The 23,536-nt window shown below is 35.4% G+C and overlaps 1 protein-coding gene across 1 annotated transcript in view; it reads left to right on the top strand.

Moving 5' to 3' along the window:
- The first annotated feature begins 4,698 nt into the window (after positions 1 to 4,698).
- citb (citron rho-interacting serine/threonine kinase b) overlaps positions 4,699 to 23,536 on the top strand; it is an 89,640-nt gene continuing 70,802 nt past the window's right edge. Inside the window, exons 1-4 of the mRNA XM_073819366.1 lie at positions 4,699 to 4,944; positions 12,325 to 12,428; positions 12,510 to 12,653; positions 12,746 to 12,865. Coding sequence (XP_073675467.1) covers positions 12,510 to 12,653; positions 12,746 to 12,865 — 264 coding nt within the window. The 5' untranslated portion in view covers positions 4,699 to 4,944; positions 12,325 to 12,428. The remainder of the gene's footprint in view (positions 4,945 to 12,324; positions 12,429 to 12,509; positions 12,654 to 12,745; positions 12,866 to 23,536) is intronic.

Here is a 23,536-nt window from a genome sequence, read left to right as displayed (position 1 = left end):
TATGTAACAATCAGTGTGGACATTATTCTGCAATCTGTTACCAGTGGAATTATTTAGCAGCTTGATATGAAGCATAATGCGAAAGCTGACAGGAAGCATCACACCACATGCCAAAACTTTGTCACACTTCCCTGGCTATTAATGAACACTCTCTCCTCAGTCAATAAGTCATGGAAGGATATACAATAAGCTAGTCTTTCATTAAGAAATGTGTCGGTCTTTAGATGTGAAATTGACTAGGACAACTGCGGCTTTAATGAGGTTTTGGCTGAGAATGAATTCATACCAGAGAGATCCTGATGCAGTGCCAACAGCAGTTAATGAACACATTAATTTGCACAGTTGTGTTCGTCATCAATGAAAATAATCCAGATGTAACTCGGTTAATGCCAAGAAGGCAGCTTTACTCAGTTGCTGGAATCATTTCAGGGAAAACATGACAAGTCAGGAAGGAAACTCCAAACTCATGTCATTTTAAAGTTTGTTAAACGCTGATCTTAATGGAAGGAGGCAATGACACAGTCATAATCTGTGATCATTATGTACTGTATGTCTTGACAGGTTGTAAATTATACAAATGCTACATCAACATTTTTAACAGCTTTTGTCTGTCTTTCTGTGTATATACGTAGGTGCTGTAGATTGATATACGTGACCCTGGACCACAAAACCAGTCTTAAATCGCTGGGGTATATTTGTAGCAATAGCCAAAAATACATTGTATGGGTCAAAATTATTGATTTTTCTTTTATGTCAAAAATCATTAGGAAATTAAGTAAAGATTTTTTTTGTAAAATTCCTACTGTAAACCTATCAAAATGTAATTTTTGATTAGTAATATGCATTGCTAAGAACTTAATTTGGACAACTTTAAAGGTGTTTTTCTCAGTATTTTGATTTTTTGCACCCTTAGATTTCAGATTTTCAAATAGATGTATCTCGGCCAAATATTGTCCTATCCTAACAAACCATACATCAATAGAAAGCTTATTTATTGAGCTTTCATATGATGTATATATCTCAGTTTTGTCAAATTTAACCTTATGACTGGTTTTGTGGTCCAGGGTCATATACTGTAAATCAGAGATAGGCAACATCAGTCCTGGAGTGCTGATGCCCTGCAGAGTTTAGCTCTAACCCGTGATAGCGTAATAGAGCAACAGCCACAGATATGGTGAGTGGTAGACAGAGTGATAGTAATGTTGTCAAAAGTACAGATTTTGGTACCGATTGGTAATGAAATGTAAAAAAATGTCCATTTCCCGCTAACATTTGAGCGTGTTGACCCTAATATACAGTGCCCTCCATAAGTATATGACAAAACTACTGTCACATTTTATTATTGGGTGATTCAACACATACAGTCAAGCCCGAAATTATTCATACCCCTGGCAAATTCTGACTTAAAGTTACTTTTATTCAACCAGCAAGTTTTTTTCTTTGCTTAGAAATGACACAGATGTCTCCCAGAAGTTAATAAGACGATGTACAAGAGGCATAATTGTGGAAAAAATTATTACTCATCTTTTATTTCCATATTTCCAAAAAGTGGCATGCCCAAAATTATTCATACCCTTCTCAATAATCAATAGAAAAGCCTTTATTGGCTATTACAGCAATCAAACACTTCCTATAATTGCTGAGCATCGTTTTGTGGGGATGGTGTTCTTAGGGTTGAAGGCTTCTCTTTTTTTATGCCAAATGAATGCTACATCATTGTGGCCAAACAATTCATTTTTTTTTTCATCTGACCATAAAACAGAAGACCAGAAGTCTTCTTCTTTGTCCAGATGAGCATTTGCAAAGGCCAAGCTGACTTTTGTGTGCCTTATCTGGAGAAGTGGTGTCCTCCTCGGTCTGCGTCCGATGAACCCAGCGGTGTGCAGTGTTCGTTTGACTGTCTGCCTTGAGATGTTGCCACCAGCAGAGCCCAGATTCATCAGGATGGCCTTGGTGGTGATCCTTGGATTCTTTTTACCTCTTTCACTATCCTCCTGGCCAGTACAGGTGTCACTTTTGGCTTCCGACCACATCAAATACGATTTTTCACAGTGCAGAACGTCTTGTATTTTTTAATAATGCTTTGCACTGTAGCCACTGGAACTTCAAAACATTTAGATACAGCCTTATAGCCCTTTCCTGACTTGTGAGCAGCCACAATGCGCAGCCGCAGGTCCTCAGTGAGCTCCTTTGTTTTAGCCATGACTGTCCACAAACCAACAGCAGAGAGCTTCTGTTTTTCACCTGTTGAGTTGATTAAAACAGCTGTTCCCAATTAATCAGGGTAATTAGGATGCTTTAGAACAGCTTGGACTATTTGGAATGGTATAGAACTTTGGATTTTCCCATAGACTTGTGACAGATAGTGCGACAGAGTGTGATATGTAGATAGAGCATCAAATAGTATGATACATAGAGTGATAGAGTGTGATAAGTAGATAGAGCAGCAGGTAGAAAAAGCATCAGATTGCATATTAGAGATGACCGAGCAAGCTAGGTAGATAAATAGTGTCAAATAGTGTGATGGGTGACCGATTAACTAATTACGTTACTTAGTTACTTTTTTATGGAAAGTAATGTTACACGTTACTTTTGCATTACTTTTTAAATCTGGGCAGGGCTTGCTTGTTTGTTTTTAATATAAAAAGTTCTATTTTTGGCCTTTTACAACAAAAGCCTCAGGCTTAGAGAAAAGTAAGTTCACATCTGTACAGTAGACCGCAGAAGAAAAAGCCAACTCTTCAGCAATATAAAAAAAAGAAAACAAATGTTAGATTATCTTAATTTTTTTCTTATTAGTATGGATGAATTGGATCATTGAAGGTCAGCACCAAAGACATCGCTTAATAAAATGGGATTAAATACATAAAGGATATTTGTATTATTTACATATTTAATTATTGCAGGTTTGCGTTGAATTTCACATGTTTTTTATTCATTTTGAGGAATACTGTATCTGTTTTTTTTAGTGAGTGAGATTATTGTTTTTTTTTTGCATGTTCACATTTATTCTAGAACTAAAGTAACATCTTACTCACAATTTCTCTCAACATGGTGACAGGAGAGCTTTTATTCAATAAATGGGGGGTAGTAACTGGCATTACTTATTTGAAAAAGTAACTTAGATATTTTCTTGTCAATTAAAAAGTAATGCGTTACTTTACTAGTTACTTGGAAAAAACTAATTTTATTACGTAATTTGTGTTACTTGTAATGCGTTACCCCCAACACTGTAGATAAATGATAGATAGTTAAAGGGACAGATAGACTGCAATATGTCGATAGAGCGATAGGTAGATAAAGCTTCAGATTGCATGATGAATAGAGCGACAGCGCACAATACGTAGATAGAGCGACATATAGAGCTGTAGGTAGATGGAGTGACAGGTAGCAAGAGTGTGATATGACAGATAGATTGACCAGTAGCATGATAGAGTGAAAGAGCATGATAGGTAGAGTGCTAAATAATGTGATAGAGTAATTGATGCACAATAGGTAGTTAGAGTGATAGATGAAGTGAAATAGTGCAATCAGTAGATAAATAATAGAGGGATAGACTGAAATATGTTGATAAAGCACTAGGTAGATAAAGCGTCAGTGTGATAGATCACGACAGAACACAATATGTAGACAGAGGGATAAGTAGATAGAGTGACAGGTAGCTAGAGCGCAATATGACAGATTGATTGACAGTTAGCGAGATAGATAAACAGAGTGTCAGATAACATGATCGATAGTGTGCCATAAGTGGATAGAGTAACAGGTAGATTAGTCTCAGCCTCAGATGTCACGCCCACGGAACGTTGGCTGAACGTCTGATGCATATGGTACACTTAACTGGAAACACTTCAGGAATGTCGAAGTCGTCATCTGATTAGTTGAATTTGACCGGAATTCCGGGAGACGCGAGTGTCGTGTTTATTTTCGGTCCGCCGGGAAACAAAGCGCAGACTGATTTACTCGGCGTTTTGCTAAAAGGTCCTTATGCAGACGCCATTGTTGTTATACACATTTGCGACGTTCGCGAACAAATTACTGACTTACTGCTCGTTCTCCCTCTTCTTCGTTATCTTTCAATGCTGGTTATTTCAATGACTGACTTGTTGCACGCCAGTCTGTTGTTGGGGCAATTCCACGCACCTAAACGTGACGCTGAACGAAACGAACTGTGATTGGTTGTTTGACATGTCGCTCAAACGGTCTTATGGGCGGCCCTTGGCCAATGAAAGCTGCTATGAATTCCAGACCTTCAGCCGTCAGTCTGAAGGTCTGGCTACGCGAGACTAGAGTGACAGAGTGCTATATAGTAGACAAAGTATTGATAGCTAGAGTGCGGTATGACATATAGTTAGTTTGTCAGGTAGTGTGATAGATAAACAGAGAGCGACAAATAGTGTGATATATAGAGTGACTGAGTGTCGTATGTAGATAGAAAGACTATCTACATAGATATGGGAATAAAGACGTACATAAGCAGTGAGGCACAAAATGTCTAAATTGGAATCAGATGTGAGGAGAAAAGATAAATATCAGTTCTGAGAGAGAGAGAGAGAGAGAGAGAAAGCAAGCGAGCGCTGAGTTTCAACAGTGAGTCAGTCTGCTTGTATTACTGTGATTATAGAGAGCTTCTGCAGTGGAGAGCGAGAGTGAGAGAGAGAGAAGGTTGTGCACGATTCTTCTCTAGGATACAGCTCGCTTCCCTCCTCGTCTCATTGCTCCTCTCTCTTCCCACTCAAGTGTATCCGATCCGTTTCTCCCGCACAACTCCTCTGTTTCTCAAGAACTCTGAGGATGACTCCTCCAGAAACCTCCAGCCACAGATGCCCGTTCTCCAGCTCATGGCTGCCCAGGACGACTCGACACTCTTGGGCTTCCCTCGTGCGGACCTGCCCTCTCTAAAGTGGATCCACAGCAGAACAGCAGCTCAAGCCGGTCTCCTTTAGGGTGAGTGCTTTTGACTGCATATGAGTGTGTTGATATTATATACCCAACCACAGAGTGCATTTGCAGTGCATTGTTTTGCAGTAAATGTGACTAAGTTGCATATTGTTATTAGTGATCGTATAAAAGCTGAGAATACGTCCAGGTGGCATCTCAGATGGGTGCAAGAGAGAGAGTTGAGACTAGTGGTGCCAACACAGATGCCAGCACTGTCAGCGTGTGAACTCTCACTGCGTGTCATGACACCAAGTCTGTACAGAACATCACCACTGCGCTGGTCATTAGAAATCCCAGTGCAACACAACCGCTCTGATATCAGCTGCTTACTGTTATCAAATCGCTAAGTATTAAAGTTGAGCGTGTACATTGGGCCGCACTTCATTAAGTGATCAAATACACCACTTGCACCAGAAAACAGGTGGAAAATCCAGAGGATGGGGTCTTTTGACCCTAGCAACCGCATCGCAATGCCCTGGCAACCACCCTGGCATCGTGACAGAGTTTTGCACCACTCACATTTTCTTCAGCAAAATCAAATATTTATTGATTCCCGGCTGCGCAGTTCAGGTAACCGTTCTGTAGTGCACTCAGAGAGAAAAATACAGTATGTGGGTGTAGTGAAATAGAAATGTATGAGGAAAAGAGTAGCAAGAAGGTGACAGAATGGACTTATTTCTATGGAAACAGCACTTTCCTCTCTTTCTCTTTCTCCTTCTCCCTCCTCCCTCCATGCACTGCTACAAAAGTCTCCTATGTACGGTGCCAGAGAGAGCTCAACGCACTGCAACTTAAGAAAAAAACGACAACAAATTTAAAAAAAATCTTCATCAGTTTGACAACACAGGCGCTGCAAATCCTCGCAACGCAAAGTTAGTCGGTGAACTATCACCTTTAGTTCACCAACAGTACCTCTGCTCTGCTCTGACCAACAGCCACTGAACAAACGATCAGGTCCCAGATGGGTTCGTCACTTTTTGAGGTCCCCCTGAAACATTTCCGTTGTGCTCCGTGCTATTTGCAGCGCTTTTTTTGTTTGCAGCGTTTTTTTGTGTTTGCAGCGCGTTCGTGTGTTTGCAGCGCTTTTTTTGTGTTTGCCGTGAGTTTCCGTATTTGTGTTTTGCGTTGCGAGGATTTGCAGCGCCTGTGTTGTCAAACTGATGAAGATTTTTTTTAAAGTTGTTGTCGTTTTTTCTGTTTGCATGTGTTTTCTTTCTGTTTGTATGTGTTTTCTTAAGTTGCAGCACGTTGAGCTCTCTCGGCCACCGTACTTATGGATGTTTATATGTTCCCCACTGGAAGAAATTCGATAATGTGTTTGTTTGCATATTTCACAGAAATGCATCTACTAATGCTGATCATTTTGTAAAGGTGTTACCTAACTTAAAAAGTTGCGTTTAGACACGCCCATATACAGCATCACTTCCTGTGTTTACCTCATTCTGTTACCACTGACGTGAAGTCTTCTATTCCGGCCGGTGGAGGTTTCAGGAGAATCGTGTCTTTCTGTCGCTCAAGCTGTTATTAAGCCATTTAAACTGTCTGAATCTCACACTGGATTGGCTTTGTTTCAGAACACATGCTGAAGCAAATAAATGAACATTTGGGACTTGAACCTTAGTATAGTTAGTCAATTCAGTTAATCTCCACTTCTTCTTGCTTTCATAATCTTAAACCAGCTTTGTTTACCTATTAATCAAAATTGAAATAACATGCAATACAGACTCAGCATGCGGAGATCAGTATGGCACGATTCTCGAATTGTTGATTCAGTATTTGTATAGCATTAAGGATATGCAATGATCCTCATTAGCATTAATGCAGAGCTGTTTGAAAGTGTCTGTAAGTTTGACAGTGAGATGATTTAATGCTGCAGCCTGCGGTGTGTCGTGATGCACAGGCTCAGTAATCCTCGAGAGCTTTTCATCTGCTCTCAAACACAATCCCACACACACATACTGATAACTCAATATTATTTTAGGGAAATAATAATGCGATTGACGTGAGCACTCATGCATAAGTGTTGATCGGGTAAAGGGATCGTGTGGTCGTGACTGCCGCTCAGACAGCATGCATTCTATAAAGGTATTGAGTTATAGAGACGAACACAAGAAAAAGAGTGTTATTTGATCTTTGCGAATAGAAAGTGTTACTGTGAACTCTGTGCATGACCTCAACACCTGATGCATGCGTCATCCATCCATCCATCCATCCATCATTTTTGATGCATTATTGTATGAGCTTGTTCATTTTATTTTAATGAATTTATTTTAATTTGTTAATTTTTAATTAGTTTGTTTTATTTATTTTGTTCATTTTATTTTGAGTATTTTTTGTATTTGCTGTATTTATTTACTTGTTTGCAATTTGTTCTTTCTAATTTATTGAATTTATTTGTAATTTGTTCATTACTTTGGTTTTGGTTCATATTTTTTGTTTGTTAATTTTTTATTTATTATATTTATATTTTAATTTTATATTTATGTATGTATTTATTTATTTTGTTCATCTTATTTGATTGTATTTTGTTTCAGTTTGTTCATTTAATTCATTTTATTTTACTGAATATTTATTTATTTACTTGTTTGTAGTTTGTTCGTTCTATTTTATTGAATTATAACACACACATAAATATATAAATAAATAAAAATACAAATTCAATAAAATAAAAATTAACTAAGTAATGAACAAATTGCAAATAAAAAAGTGGATAAATATATATATTTATGTTATAAATGTACGTTTAATATTATTATTAGTTTAATTAAATTTTTAAAATTTATTTTAATTTAATTATTTTGATGTTATGTATTTATTTGTTTTGTTCATTTTGATTGTATTGATTTTAGTTTTATTTATTTTGTTTATTTTATTGATTATTTACTTTGTAATTTGTTCGTTTTATTTCATTGAATTCATTTGTAATTTGTTCAGTACTTATTTTTATGGAATTTATGTATTTTTATTCATTTGAGTTTGTTAATTTAGTTTTATTTATTTATTGTTTATTTACTTTGTAATTTGTTCCTTTTTATTGAATTGATGTTATTTATTTTATTTATTTTAATTTAATTTAATTTTAATTAATTAATTTACTTTAATTTGGTAATTTAATTAGATTTTAATTTTTAATGCATTTATTTTTATTTATTTATTTTAACTTCTCAGTTTATTTTATTGAATTTATTTATTTTAATTTCTTCATTTTATTTATTTATTTATTTTTGGTTAATTAGTTATATTTAGCCACATCAAAGAGTGCCGTTCAAGTGTCAGATCTTTACATTAATGTTACATGATCTCTGATTTCATATTCATTCAGGCCCTCAGCATGTCAATGCATCATAACTTCTAAAATATTCAGCTTTCAGAACTGTTGTTTTTCATCCCCTTTGGTCAGAGTTTCTTGTTTGTTTCCAATTTCTCTTATTCCCCCTCCTCTCCAGAGATCGGCATTAGCCAAGAGATCAGAATAATTAAATCATCTTGAAACACTGTGTTGCTTTTCCACATGCTAAATTATGCATCCAGCTGGCTTCAGAAGTATAATCATATTTTTGCATGACCATTTGCATGCTCTGGTGATATAACCTGCAGTGTGTTTTATGGTGTACTGGATGCAGTTGAGAAAAAATGCATAAAGTATCTTTCAAACTTTGGAACTTTGATCACAGAATAGTTCAACACATCAAATAAAAATCATAGTAAAAATCATCATTATAATGCATATTAATAATTAGTTTAAAGTGGTTTGCAAGTGTAGAAATGATGTAGTCGCCTCATAAATAACATAAACAAGATAAACACTCATTTGTGTGTAGTCTGTATGGCAAATGTGTGAACCTTCAGCAGGTTTTATGTGTTTGCCTTGTGTGTGTTCCTGCAGGCTGCACGTTTCTGTGAATGTGAACATGAGTTCATACCGCTGCTTTGGAATCAGAAAGCGATTCCATAAGCATCTTTTGGGTTTTGTGTATGTGTGTGTGTGTGTGTGTGTTTTGTAATCTATAAGCCTCCTAACGCTGAATTGTAAAGCTTCAGGCTACTGAAAGAAAAAGCCAGAGAGAGAGAGAGAGAGAGAGAGAGAGAGAGAGAGAGAGAGAGAGAGAGAGAGAGAGAGGGAATGATATGGAGGAGTAGAGATGCTTGTGCTTTTATTAGGAGCTCTTTTCTTCTGACGTTCATTTTTTCCCCTCCATCTCCGAGGATGCCAAGTAGAGAGTGGCAGTTAGAAACAGTCTGTGCATATCTAATATGATTGGGATGGTTAAAAATAGACTGCACTATACGCTCCGTGCTGAGCTTGTATGCACTCAATACTTAGTTTTGTGGGATTCGGAGTGCAAAATGGCAGGAAGGATTCAGTACACATTCTCATTCTGGAGACTAGAGAGCATTTGATTGGACAACAATTGTGTGTTCCCTTGAGTGCTAGGTGATGTCATCAATATTTCTGGTTTGCATGATAGAGAAATGCTGTTTGTGAACTCTTACACTGTTTTTGGTCTCTTCTGCTCACCGAGGCTGCATTTGTTTGATCAAAAATACTGTAAAAACAGTTAAATAGTTTTGCAATTTAAAATAACTGTTCTCTATCGGAATATATTTTAAAATGTAATTTATTCATGTAATGTAAAGCTGAATTTTCAGCATCATCCCTTCAGGCTTCAGTGATTTTTAAGAAACATTTCTGGTCATTATCAGTGCTGAAAACAGTTGTGCTGCTTCATATTTTTGTGGAAACTGTTACATTCTATTTTCCAGGATTATTTGATGAATAGAAAGTATTTATTTGAAGTAAAAATATTTAGTTACATTATAAATGTTTTACTGTTACTTTAAAACATCATTACTGAATAAAAAGTGCAACTAATTGACTTCTCTAAGCAATTGGAGGATGATAAAATGTGACACAAATCCGACTTGCATTGAAGCATGGCTGTAATATCACACATATTTGACAGATGTTCTTTAGAAAATGTAGTTGGATAATAAATAAATACACAAATACATCATATGCTTTTATTACAAATACATTATGCTTTTATTTATTTATTTTTTTCATTTCAGTTTTTTCGTTGCATTTATTTTGTTCATTTTATTGTATTGAATATTTATTTAATTACTTGTTTGTAATTTCATTCTATTTTATTGAATTTATTTGTAATTTGTTCATTACTTATTTTTTATTTTATTAGATCTATGTATTTTTGTTTATTTTAGTTATTTTATTTATTGTTTGTTTATTTTAATGTTTTAGACATTTTGTTAATTTTATTATATTCATTTACTTTAATTTCTTAATTTTAATTTATTAAATGTATTTAATTTTGCTTATTTAATTTGGTCATTTCCTGTTTTTTGAAGGCATTTATTTTAATATAAATTCTTCACTTGATTTATTTTCTCTAAGCAAATATAAGTGATAAGATCTGACTTGCATTGAAGCCGAACCATAATATCACACAGATTGGACAGATTTTCTTTAGTAAATGTAGTTGGATAATAAATAAATATATTTAATCTGCATGCATGTTTCTTTTTCCTTTTGGAACCAAATTATGTGCGGTTTTGTGATTGCAGTCACAGTGATTAATTATTTGTTGTTTGCACTCATATTGTTGGAGCTTCTTTGTTTTCTGAGATTTTGTTGCAAAGTTTAATCAATTTCATGCTTTTTATTTATTTTTGTTCATTTTATTTGAATGTATACGGAGCCCCTAAGGGGACGTCAGAGTAAAAAAAATCTAAAGTTTAGTTTCATGTGCTCACTTGAAACTTTCATGTGCTCACGCGAAAACCTTCATGTACAGAATTTTTTTTAAAGTTTAGTTTCATGTGTTCACGTGAAACTTTCACGTGCGCACGCGATAGTTTCACGTGAGCACGCGAAACTAAACTTTATTTAATTTTTGCTCCACGTCCCCTTAGGGGCTCCGTAAATGTATTTATTTCAGTTTGTTAATTTTTTTTTATTGGATGTTTATTTAATGACTTGTTTGTAATTTGTTCATTACTTGTTTTTTGTTGTATTGAATTTCTGTATTTTTATTTATTTTAGTTTATTAATTTAATTTATTTATTGTTTATTTATTTTAATTTGTTTGTTTTATAGTGAATTTATTTAGCTTATTTTGTTTATTTACTTTAATTTATTTTTTATTAATTAATTTACTTTAATTTCTTCATTTTAATTTATTGAATTTATTTTAGTTTCTTTATTTTACTCATTTATTTTGGTCATTTTCAGTTTTTTAAAGGCATTTATTTTGATTTAATTTTTAAATTTTCTTTATTTTCTCAAAGCAAATCGAGGATGATGAAATGTGATAAGATCTGACTTGCATTGAAGCCGAACCATAATATCATACAGATTGGACAGATTTTCTTTAGTAAATGTAGTTGGATAATAAAAAAATACATTTAATCTGCATGCAGGTCAAATGTGTGTCTTGGAATCATGTTTCTTTTTCCTTTTGGAATCAAATTATGATTGCAGTGATTAATTATTTGTTGTTTGCACTCATATTGTTGGAGCTTCTTTGTTTTCTGAGATTTGTGCTGCAAAGTTTTAATCAGTTTGATGCTTTTATTTATTTTTGCTCATTTGATTTGTATTTCTTTCAGTTTGTTCATTTTTTTTTATTGGATATTTATTTAATGACTTGTTTGTAATTTGTTCATTACTCGTTTTTTTATTGTATTGAATTTATGTATTTTTATTTATTTTACTTTATTAATTTAATGTATTGTTTATTTATTTTAATTTGTTCATTTTATAGTGAATATATTTTGCTTATTTATTTTGTTATTTTATTATATTGAATTTATTTTGTATTAATGAATCTACTTTAATTTCTTGATTTTAATTAATTCAATTAATTTATTTTAGTTTCTTTATTTCACCTATTTATTTTGGTCATTTTCTGTTTTTTGAAAGCATTTATTTTGATTTAATTTCTGACTTGCATTGAAGCTGAACCATAATATCAAACAGATTTGACAGATTTTCTTTAGTAAATGTAGTTGGATAATAAATAAATACATTTAATCTGCATGCAGATCAAATGTGTGTCCTGGCATCACGTTTCTTTTTTCCTTTTGTAATCAAATCGTGCAATTTTATAATTGCAGTGAATAATTATTTGTTGTTTGCACTCATATTATAGCTTCTATGTTTTTTTTTTTGATTGCCACCACAAAGTTTGATTAATTTGCATATATCCTAGCTTAATTAGAGGTGAAATGAAGCATTTAATTGTTTTGCTGGCTATGTGGATGATCAGAAAAGCAACTTTTACTATTAACAGCAGAAGTGTTAGTCGTTTGTTTGGTGTAATTAAAATGTAAATGTGGTTTCATGTTCTTCAACTTTATTTCTTCTAGAAAAGGCACGTTCTTTCAGACCTTGTCTTTCAGCCTACAAGCACGCAGAGAACAAGACCTTCAGAGCCAATTCTTTCAGGAAGTGTAGACAATCATATATAAAGGTACGTATGTATATCTTACGTTATTTTATGGATAATTCAATCCCTTATTTGTGCACTGACGTGTCCTTTTTTTTTTAAAAGATGGAGCAGGAGATTTCAAAAGTGCAGCGTAAAATGTCAGACTTAGAGTCAGTTCTCCAGCAGAAGGATGTGGAGCTCAAGGCTTCAGAAACCCAAAGAACCATCTTGGAACAAGATCTGGCCACCTATATCACCGAATGCAGCGTGAGTGTACAGTTTGCATGTGGAAATGTGGCACGGTCCAAACGTCACGGCTTGGTTTCTGAAACTTTTAGTTTGTTTTGTGTGCATTTCAGAGTTTGAAGCGCAGCTTGGAGCAGGCCCGTATGGAGGTGTCGCAGGAGGATGATAAAGCTCTGCAGCTCCTGCACGACATACGGGAGCAAAGCAACAAACTGCAGGAAATTAAAGAACAGGTTTGAGTTCATTTCATGCATTTCTGTAGTGTTTTCGACAATACGTATTATTCCAGTGAGCGAAGAGCTCTATGAACTGCAAAGATAGGTTTCTTAGTATTTTTCAGGGATGTAACAAAATTTTCAATGGTATTATCAGTGGTATCGATGTTATAGTGGTCACATGAAAGAGTACAGATTTTTTATGTCATAAAAGTTATTCTAACATAAAAGTTCTTTAAAGTTGTGTTTTGGGCTATTATGCTTTGGCACAGTATCAAATGAATTAAAACCGAAAGCACAATTCCTTCAACAAGTCTGTTTTCGTTCAGGTGATCAGCTCTTGATCCGGTGTTTTCCGTGCCTCGGAACGGCTCAGTTCACAGTGAACTTGTTTATTGCATTTGTTAAGTTTAGTGTGCATTTGGGAATGCAACGGCCACCAATTATGCTTTATTTTCACACCTATGATTACAGCATTTCACAAGATTTGTAATGAGATGCATTTTTGTAAGCCTGTTTTCACTGAAGGAGTTTTCTGGTCAGATGTAAGTTCTACTGTCGTTTCTGTCAAAATAAAAGCTTAAAAGTGCAGGATGAATTGCTTACAGTTACCGATTTAAATGGATAATGTTACTGCAATCCAAATTCAAAATATCTCCTTGAAGTGTAGAAATTAGAATAGAAATATTTTAATTTTCCTACTGTAGTTTAAAGCAAAAATAATATACTTATGAAATGTTCATTTTAATTTTCTACATTGCAATTGTTTTACAATAAATGGCTATTACTGTCAAAGTTTTATTATTATTACATTCTAATTTGTTTGGCTTCTAATACACCAGTGTGAATGTAATTTAGACTGAGACAGTATATCACAAATAAAAAGAGGGTTGAGTCCCCTTTAAAGTTCAGATACAAAGGTCAATTCACTGACTTTTTCCTGACACAAGTTTTGGGTTGCATCTCTTAATTTTTGATTAAACGGTTCAGGTCAATAACATTTCAGTTTGGTTTCACCGAACTTTGCTACTAGTTGATGCTTTCAAACTCTGCTGCACTGAGTCAGATTTTTCTGTGCCTTTGTTTTGTTATATTTGTGACCCTGGACCATAAAACCAGGGATATTTTTTTTACATTCACCTGAAAGCTGAATAAATAATCTTTTCATTGATGTATGGTTTGTTAGGATAGGACAAAATTGCCAGAGATACAACTATTTGAAAACCTGCAAAAAAATAAAGAAAAGAAAATTAATTTAAATGTGCAAAATTTGCGTTTTTTCCTCCAAGTCTTCATTTGTGTTTTTTTTTTTTCTCGAAATAAACATCATATCCTGGACTTTATTAAATTTCATTAATGCATTCAAAGCTGCATACATATTAATCAGTTTATGCACTCCCCATCTTAGTTTATGGAATAGTTCACAAAATGAAAACCTACTGAAAAAATATGCTTACCCTATGCCATCCAAGATAAAGAGTTTGTTTCTTCACCAGATTTGGAGAAATGTGTCATTCCATTACTTGCTCACCAAATGGATCCTCTGCAGTGAATGGGTGCCATCAGAATCAGAGCCCAAACAGCTGATAAAAACATCACAATAATCCACAAGTAATCCACACCAATCCAGTCCATCAGTAAATTTTGTGTGAAGTTAAAAGCTGCGTGTTTGTACGAAATAAATCCATCTTGAAGTCTACTGGCTAAAATAAAAGTCCTCTATCCACAATATTGCTTTCTCCAGTAAAAAAGTTGTTTCGTCTGAATCAAGAGAGAAATATGCACATAAAGCACTGTTTAGAAGGCAAACAGTTCAAAAAAGTTCTAAACAAATAAGTGTTATTGTGAATTTTGGGCTCATATTTCAGCAAAGTAAAAACATTTTATTAATGGCTTTGTTTCTCACAAACACAGAGCTTTTGGCTTCACAAAATGTTAGCTCATGGACTGGAGTGATTTGGATTACTTGTGGATTATTGCTTGTGGTTTTATCAGCTGTTCGGAATTTGATTATTACGGCACCCATTCACTATCCATTGGTAAGCAAGTGATGTAATGCTACATTTCTCCAAATCTGATGAGGAAACAAACTCATCTTCATCTTGGATGATGTTTTTTTTTTTTGGAGGAACTATGCACTAATTAACTAAATAAAAGCACAAACACGCTTAATGAAGCACAACATTTTTTCTTTTTTTTACTTTTGTGTGTTTGCAGTGGTTTATCTATACAGTAGGTTTCAGGATAGTGTGCATTGTGCTTCATTATAGTATGTTTATGTACTGTACTGGAGCATGTTGTGACATGTGTCTTTGTTTAGCACTGGGACGTCTGAGTGAGCATTTCACAGATTTCTCAGATTATTCCCAAAGAGCTTCACAGGCATCTGATAATAAGAGCCCTGCTGATAGAGTCCACAGTATGAGTACAAATGATCTCTGTCCATCTCAGCTTCTGAAACACTATCTGAAAAAGCGACAGCCACTTACAGCCGTGCTCAAAAGTGATGGAGAACGTAAGACCGAAGAATGAGATGTGAAGGTAAGAACGTAATGGAAAAACAGCCTGCTTTCTGCCGCTTCTTGCACGTCTCCCCCAGAGCCAGGCTCCATCGCACTGCGGTTGCCATGGAGACAAAAATGGTACCTCGCAGTGAAGGATGTTGCAGATGCAGTGGAAATGCTGTCATGACAAACCGGCAAAGGTCTCAAATTAGCAGCAATCAGACTTTAAATGAAGTGTTCACTTTTCATTTATCCTACATATGTGACCCTGGACCACAAAACCAGTCTGAAGTCGCTGGGGTATATTTGTAGCAATAGCCAGCAATACATTGTATGGGTCAAAATTATTGATTTTTCTTTTATGCCAAAAATCATTAGGAAATTAAGTAAAGATCATGTTCCATGAAGATATTTTGTAAAATTCCTACTATAAATATATTAAAATGTAATTTTTGATTAGTAATATGCATTGTTAAGAACTTAATTTGGACAACTTTAAAGGTGATTTTCTCAGTATTTTGATTTTTTTGCACCCTCAGATTCCAGATTTTCAAATAGATGTATCTCGGCCAAATATTGTCCTATCCTAACAAACCATACATCAATAGAAAGCTTATTTATTAAGCTTTCATATGTATACATCTCAGTTTTGTAAAATTTAACCTTATGACTGGTTTTGTGGTCCAGGGTCACATATTTGATCAACCGGTTCGGTTTGATAACATTTTAGTTGGGTTTCACCGAACTTTGCTACTAATTGATGCTTTCAAACTCTGCTGCATTGAGTCAGATTATAATATGTGCATTTGTTTTGTTATTTTTGTGATTCTGGACCACAAAACCAGTCATAATGGTTCATTTTTTTTAAATTGAGATTATACATAACCTGAAAGCTGAAACAATAAGCTTTCTATTGATGTATGGTTTGTTAGGATAGGACACTGTTGGCCGAGATGGAACTATTTGAAAATCTTTAATCTGAGGGTGCAAAAAAATTTAAATATTGAGAAAATCACCTTTAAAGTTGTCCAAATGAAGTTCTTAGCAATGCATATTACTAATCAAAAGGTTTTGATATATTTACAGTAGGAAATGTACAAAATATCTTCATGAAACGTGATCTTAATATCCTACTAATTTTTGGCATAAAAGAAAAATCGATAATTTTGACCTATACAGTGTATTTTTGGCTGTTGCTACAAATTTACCCATGCTACTTAAGCATGGGTCCAGGGTCACATTCATGAATTTATGGACGGTAATAAAATATATCTAATTGTTTAGCTGAGAAATCGCCCCAGAGATCATTTAAAGTCATTATTGTGTTAAATAAGAAGAGCTTTGAGTAGACATTACAAAAGTAGCTTTAGAAATTAATATTTTGATTTAACATTTCAAAAATAATGATTTGGCAACACTTTACTTATAGCCCTCATATATAATGGAATATAAATTAAGTTTTAATGCATTAATTATGCCTTGCAATGTGCCTGTCATGTATCTGGTCTATCCTGTCTTCATGTACTCTTGCACCACACTTCATGGACTTCATTCCCCACAAGCCACTGCTCTAATCACTGCATTCACCTGCTCTCACTTTACTGATTACTGCTCACAGCTGCACCTCATCACACTGTCTGCATTTAAGCCACTCACACACACAGCCACCTTGCGAAGTCTTATTGTTCCGTATGGTCTGTATTTCCGAGCGTTTCTTTCCGTGTTTGTTTTCCCGTGTGTTTGATTCCTGGACTCCCTCCCGTGTTTGATTCTTGCTGCCAGCCCCGACCTTTCTGCCTGTTTTTGACCACGATTTCTGCTTGCCCCTTTGTGTTTGTTTGTTTTGAATAAAATGCTGCAAATGGATCCGTACGTCTCTGACCCTCCTTGTGACAGTGCCTAATAATGCATTGCATAATCTCATGAATAATTGTTACCACAGTTATAATACATAATGCTTATCTAATCATTGTTACACCTTTAGAAATTATAATACATTAAAACAAATGAAAAACAAACCTTCAGATATTATAATGCATTTTTAATTTGATTGCAATTATTTATGAAAAGTTCCAATACATTAAGATTATGAGTACTTTTATAATGCATTATACTTAAATGCTTTAAGTGTTAGCAATGTTTTTAATGAATATTTAATTATGAAATGAAAGCTGCCTTGCTTTTGCTTTTTGTTGAATGTATTATTAATTAGTTAAAAAGTTAAAAACTGAAAAAATGGTTAATATCATACATTTTAAACATAATATTGTCAGTTTGTCTATTTTTGCTTCATAGTGAAAATATATTTACACACAAAGACAAAGTGTTTCTTTGTAGAGTGTTTTCCAAGAAATCAGTTACATGAATAATTCAATGACTCATTCTTAAAAACATCACTTGTGTGAGTCCTTAATGAATCAGTACACAGCAAAATCCCCAGTGTTAATTTAACACTTTTGACACATATATACACTGAAGCAGTGTTGAAGTTAACAAAATAATTAGGTGATTAACGAAGTGATGATTGATCATTATTGAAGACACCTGATGTTAATAAGCAGAATCCCCAAAGGAGGAAACCAAAATTTTTAAGCAACCATTATAGTGGTCAATGTTTGCATTAGTTGGGCTCTTGACCCTTAAAGGGATGGTTCAGAGTAGATTTGACTTCATTGCACTCCGAACCCTTAAATGTTTAACACTAAATTTTGTTTGGCTGCTGTATTTGAGTTAAAACAGCCAGACATAAGCTCATGTCATCAGGTGATGATTATGTTTTAACATATTCATTGTTTGATGTGAATCACCTAGTGTCTAATCTCTAAGTTATTTATTTATTTATTTATTTATTTTTATTTTTTTGCTTATTGTAACAGCCTTCACAATCCACAGAAGATCCAGTGCTTCCTATACATTTTGGAAAGATTTTTTTTTACAACCTGTTTAAAAAAAAAAAGTGTTTCACATAGGCACACATATACAGTCGTGGCCAAAAGTTTTGAGAATTACATAAATATTGGAAACTGGAAAAGTTGCTGCTTAAGTTTTTATAATAGCAATTTGCATATACTCCAGAATGTTATGAAGAGTGATCAGATGAATTGCATAGTCCTTCTTTGCCATGAAAAAAACTTAATCCCGAAAAAAACTTTCCACTGCATTTCATTGCTGTCATTAAAGGACCTGCTGAGATCATTTCAGTAATCGTCTTGTTAACTCAGGTGAGAATGTTGAGGAGCACAAGGCTGGAGATCATTATGTCAGGCTGATTGGGTTAGAATGGCAGACTTGACATGTTAAAAGGAGGGTGATGCTTGAAATCATTGTTCTTCCATTGTTAACCATGGTGACCTGCAAAGAAACGTGTGCAGCCATCATTGCGTTGCATAAAATGGCTTCACAGGCAAGGATATTGTGGCTACTAAGATTGCACCTAAATCAACAATTTATAGGATCATCAAGAACTTCAAGGAAAGAGGTTCAATTCTTGTTAAGAAGGCTTCAGGGTGTCCAAGAAAGTCCAGCAAGTGCCAGGATGGTCTCCTAAAGAGGATTCAGCTGCGGGATCGGAGTGCCACCAGTGCAGAGCTTGCTCAGGAATGGCAGCAGGCAGGTGTGAGCGCATCTGCACGCACAGTGAGGCCAAGACTTTTGGAAGATGGCCTGGTGTCAAGAAGGGCAGCAAAGAAGCCACTTCTCTCCAAAAAAAAAAAAAAACCATCAGGGACAGATTGATCTTCTGCAAAAAGTATGGCGAATGGACTGCTGAGGACTGGGGAAAAGTCATATTCTCAGATGAAGCCTCTTTCCGATTGTTTGGGGCATCTGGAAAAAGGCTTGTCTGGAGAAGAAAAGGTGAGCGCTACCATCAGTCCTGTGTCATGCCAACAGTAAAGCATCCTGAGACCATTCATGTGTGGGGTTGCTTCTCATCCAAGGGAGTGGGCTCACTCACAATTTTGCCCAAAAACACAGCCATGAATAAAGAATTGTACCAAAACACCCTCCAACAGCAACTTCTTCCAACAATCCAACAACAGTTTGGTGAAGAACAATGCATTTTCCAGCACGATGGAGCACCGTGCCATAAGGCAAAAGTGATAACTAAGTGGCTCGGGGACCAAAACGTTGACATTTTGGGTCCATGGCCTGGAAACTCCCCAGATCTTAATCCCATTGAGAACTTGTGGTCAATCCTCAAGAGGCAGGTGGACAAACAAAAACCCACTAATTCTGACAAACTCCAAGAAGTGATTATGAAAGCTATCAGTTGCTATCAGTCAGGATTTGGCCCAGATGTTGATTGAGGGCATGCCCAGTCGAATTGCAGAGGTCCTGAAAAAGAAGGGCCAACACTGCAAATACTGACTCTTTGCATAAATGTCATGTAATTGTCAATAAAAGCCTTTGAAACATGTGAAGTGTAAATACCCCACCCAAAGTTTTTTTTTTTACCTTAGTCAAACATTGAGGGAGATATCAGAGTTTTTCGAATGGCTTGCTACTGCCGTACATGGTACATGTGATGTATCTCTACTAGTCTCAAAAACTACAAATGGCGACACGGCAACGTCACTTCCCTGGTTTGGGAAAAGCACATAAAAGTCCACCTACTACGTTGACATGCACACAGACGTAATAGGTGGACTTTTATGTGCTTTTCCCAAACCAGGGAAGTGACGCCGACGTGTCGCCATTTGTAGTTTTTGAGACTAGTAGGGATCGGGTAAAAGTTGTTTTTAAAACACTCATGGTGGACTTACAAATTTTCCGATGCAGCGTTTTGTGAGTACATACCCTATTTACACTACTGTAGAAGTTTGGTAAGATTACGTGCACGTTTAGTGGTGCAATTTATGAGATACATCACATGTACCATGTACGGCAGTAACAAGCCTTTCGAAAAACTCCCTCAATGTTTGACTAAGGTAAAAAAAAACTTCGGATGGGGTATTTACATGGGCTTCGGAGTGCATAGCAATGAAGTCAAATCTACTCCGAACCATCCCTTTAAGGGTCAAGAGCCTAATTGATGCAAACACTGACCACTTAAATGGTTGCTTAAAAATTTAGTTTTTCTCCTTTGGTGATTCTGCTTATTAACAGCAGGTGTCTTCACTAATGATCAATCATCACTTCGTTAATCACCTAATTATCTTGTTAACTTCAACACTGCTTCAGTGTTAACTTTAACACTGCTTCAGTGTCTATATGTGTCCACACTCAGATTTTTAAATTAACACTGGGGATTTTGCTGTGTATGTTTGAATAAAATGAATAATCAGTTGAGTCAATTAATTGAATGACTCCGTCTTAAAGACAATCATTCGTTGCCATCTACTGGTTAAACGTAACTTGCAGAAAGAATGTGTCTGAAAAGACTACAATATGCAAACACAAATAAGTGGAAATAATTTAAAATATATTTTAAAATAGTTTTTATTCTCAAAGTGGGTGACTTGTAATCAATAGTTTTACATTTTATCATTGTGCTTAATTTGATTGCCTTTCACAGTGCTTTATAAGATAGTAGTGCATTTCTTCATCAGTGCTGAGTTTTTCAAAAAAAATTTTGCTTCCAATCAAAGTTTGTAATTTTGTGATTCATCTTGTAGCAGATTTTGATTAATGGCTTTTACTGAAGATTTTGTTTTTAAATCCCTATGGGAAAATTATTGTAGTTGTTGGGCTCTGTTATGCTTACAACCAACACACACACACACACACACACACACACACACACACACACACACACACACACACACACACAGTAAGGCCTTGTTCAGTTTTGTGAATTTATGAAGTTTGTTAAGCTCAGGGGGGAATCGGTCCATTAAGCTGTCAGTTGAGAGCAGAGCTGCTTTTAAAGGGTGATTTCCAGTTCAGATAGAAGTTTTAGCAGCTGACAGATTTGGTGTGTGCTTTGGCTTTTAGTGGACTTGCTCATTTGAAAGTTGCTTTGGATAATGTGAATGGTGTCTTAAAAGACTAAAATGTTTGATTATTTACTGCGTTCAGTTTGTAGGAGTCGTGAACAAAGGCAAGTGTTCATTTGAACTAACTTTCATACTTCAGATTTACAAAAAAAAGTTATTTTGTTCTTAATATAAACTTTGCCTCTGATGTTTTCTTTAAAAAAATGAATGGGCATTATTGTTATAATAAAATAGTCTAGAGATAGATTTGATGAGTATGGTTTTTCTGTGCCTGGTAATGATATATAAAGTGCTGTATCCCTGAATGTGAGATTTAGGTAAAAGCATCAATTGTCTTTGTTTAATCTGATGTTTAGAAAAAAACAATTTATGTATTCAGGAGATCTCCTTTGTGGTTTTCTTCCTCGTTAATGAATGTTGCATCCAGGATTTTTCAGTGCTTGCCACTATTGCAGATGTTATAATTCCAGGCACTTTCTGGCAAAATGTCATTGTCACAATTGACGTTATTTTGTGCAGGAGAGCAATTAGCTCACTATTGAAAATTAAGCAATCACATTAGCATGGAGGACTGACAGATGAAGATTGTGTTGACTCACTTTGAGCGTTTTTTTTTTCGTAATATGACTTTCATTTGGGAGGCAATTTTGCAAAATGTCAAGCACCTCTTTTCTGTTGTTTCTGGTGCATAATTAAAAATCTCATTATGGTGATGTAAAGCAAAGAGCACAAACATGCTATTCCATACCTGTTTTTGTGAACTTCACTGCTTTTTCGGAGTACTTTCACAATATAGCAGACTCTCAAGTGCTGTATGCTTTTATTAAAAGGCTGCTAATATTAATATTAATATTAATATTAATCCTAATATTATGATATTAGGGTTAACAAAAACGTTAAAGGAGTAGTTCAGTGGTTCTCAATTTCAGTCCTCGCAACCCCCCGGCTCTGCATATTTAGCATGTCTCTCTTATTTAACACGTTCTAGAAGAGCTCCATGCATTAACTGTGTTCTGAGTGACATTCTCCCCTACACACTGTTCATTTCTCTCTACTCCATGATTACAGGTAATCTGTTGACGTTTACTTCACTTCGGTACATTCATTCATGGATTCGCACTATGCCACTGTCTGCAGCATCTTCACACACAGATGAAACGTACTAGAGAAGTGTGAATTGTGACATATACATACATACATACAGTCAAGCCTGAAATTATTCATACCCCCAGCAAGTTTTTTTTTTTTAATTAGAAATGAAACAGACATCTCCCAGAAGATAATAAGACGATGTACAAGAGGCATCATTGTGGAAAAAATTATTACTCATCTTTTATTTAAATTTGAACAAAAAGTGGCATGTCCAAAATTATTCATACCCTTCTGAATAATCAATAGAAAAACCTTTATTGGCTATTACAGCAATCAAACGCTTCCTATAATTGCTGACCAGTTTTTTGCATGTCTCCACTCTCCATTTTTGTCCATTCATCTTTAGCGATGAGCTCCAACTCTTTCAGGTTGGAGGGTCTCCTTGCCATCACCCTGATCTTTAGCTCCCTTCACAGATTCTCAATTGGATTTAAGTCAGGACTCTGGCTGGGCCACTGCAAAACGTTAATGTTTTTGTCTGCTAACCATTTCTTCACCCCTTTTGCTGTGTGTTTTGGGTCGTTGTCGTACTGAAATGTCCACTGGTGCCCAAGGCCAAGTTTCTCTGCAGACTGCCTGATGTTGTTGATTTTGATGTATTGCTCTTTTTTCATGGTGCTGTTTACTGTGATTAGGTTCCCTTGTCCACCGGCTGAAAACATCCTCAAAACATTAGGTTCCCACCACCATGTTTGACAGTGGGGATGGTGTTCTTAGGGTTGAAGGCTTCTCCTTTTTTATTCCAAATGAAGGCTACATCATTGTGGCCAAACAATTCAGTTTTTGTTTCATCTGACCATAAAACAAAAGACCATAAGTCGTCGTCGTCCGAGCGGGCTTTTGTGTGCCTTATCTGGAGAAGTGGTTTCCTCTTTGGTCTGTGTCCGTGGAACCCACTGGAACTTTTAGATATGGTCTTATAGCTCTTTCCTGACTTGTGAGCACCCGCAATGCGCAGCCGCAGGTCCTCAGTGAGCTCCTTTGTCTTAGCCATGACTGTCCACAAACCAACAGCAGAGAACTTCTGTTTTTCACCTGTTGAGTTGATTAAAACAGCTGTTCCCAATGAATCAGGGTAATTAGGATGCTTTAGAACA

Source organism: Garra rufa, chromosome 15, assembly GCF_049309525.1.
Source record: "Garra rufa chromosome 15, GarRuf1.0, whole genome shotgun sequence".
In the NCBI taxonomy this organism is placed as follows: Eukaryota; Metazoa; Chordata; class Actinopteri; order Cypriniformes; family Cyprinidae; genus Garra; species Garra rufa.
Note: the sequence above shows the minus strand (reverse complement) of the source record. Positions and strands in the feature narration are given on the sequence as shown.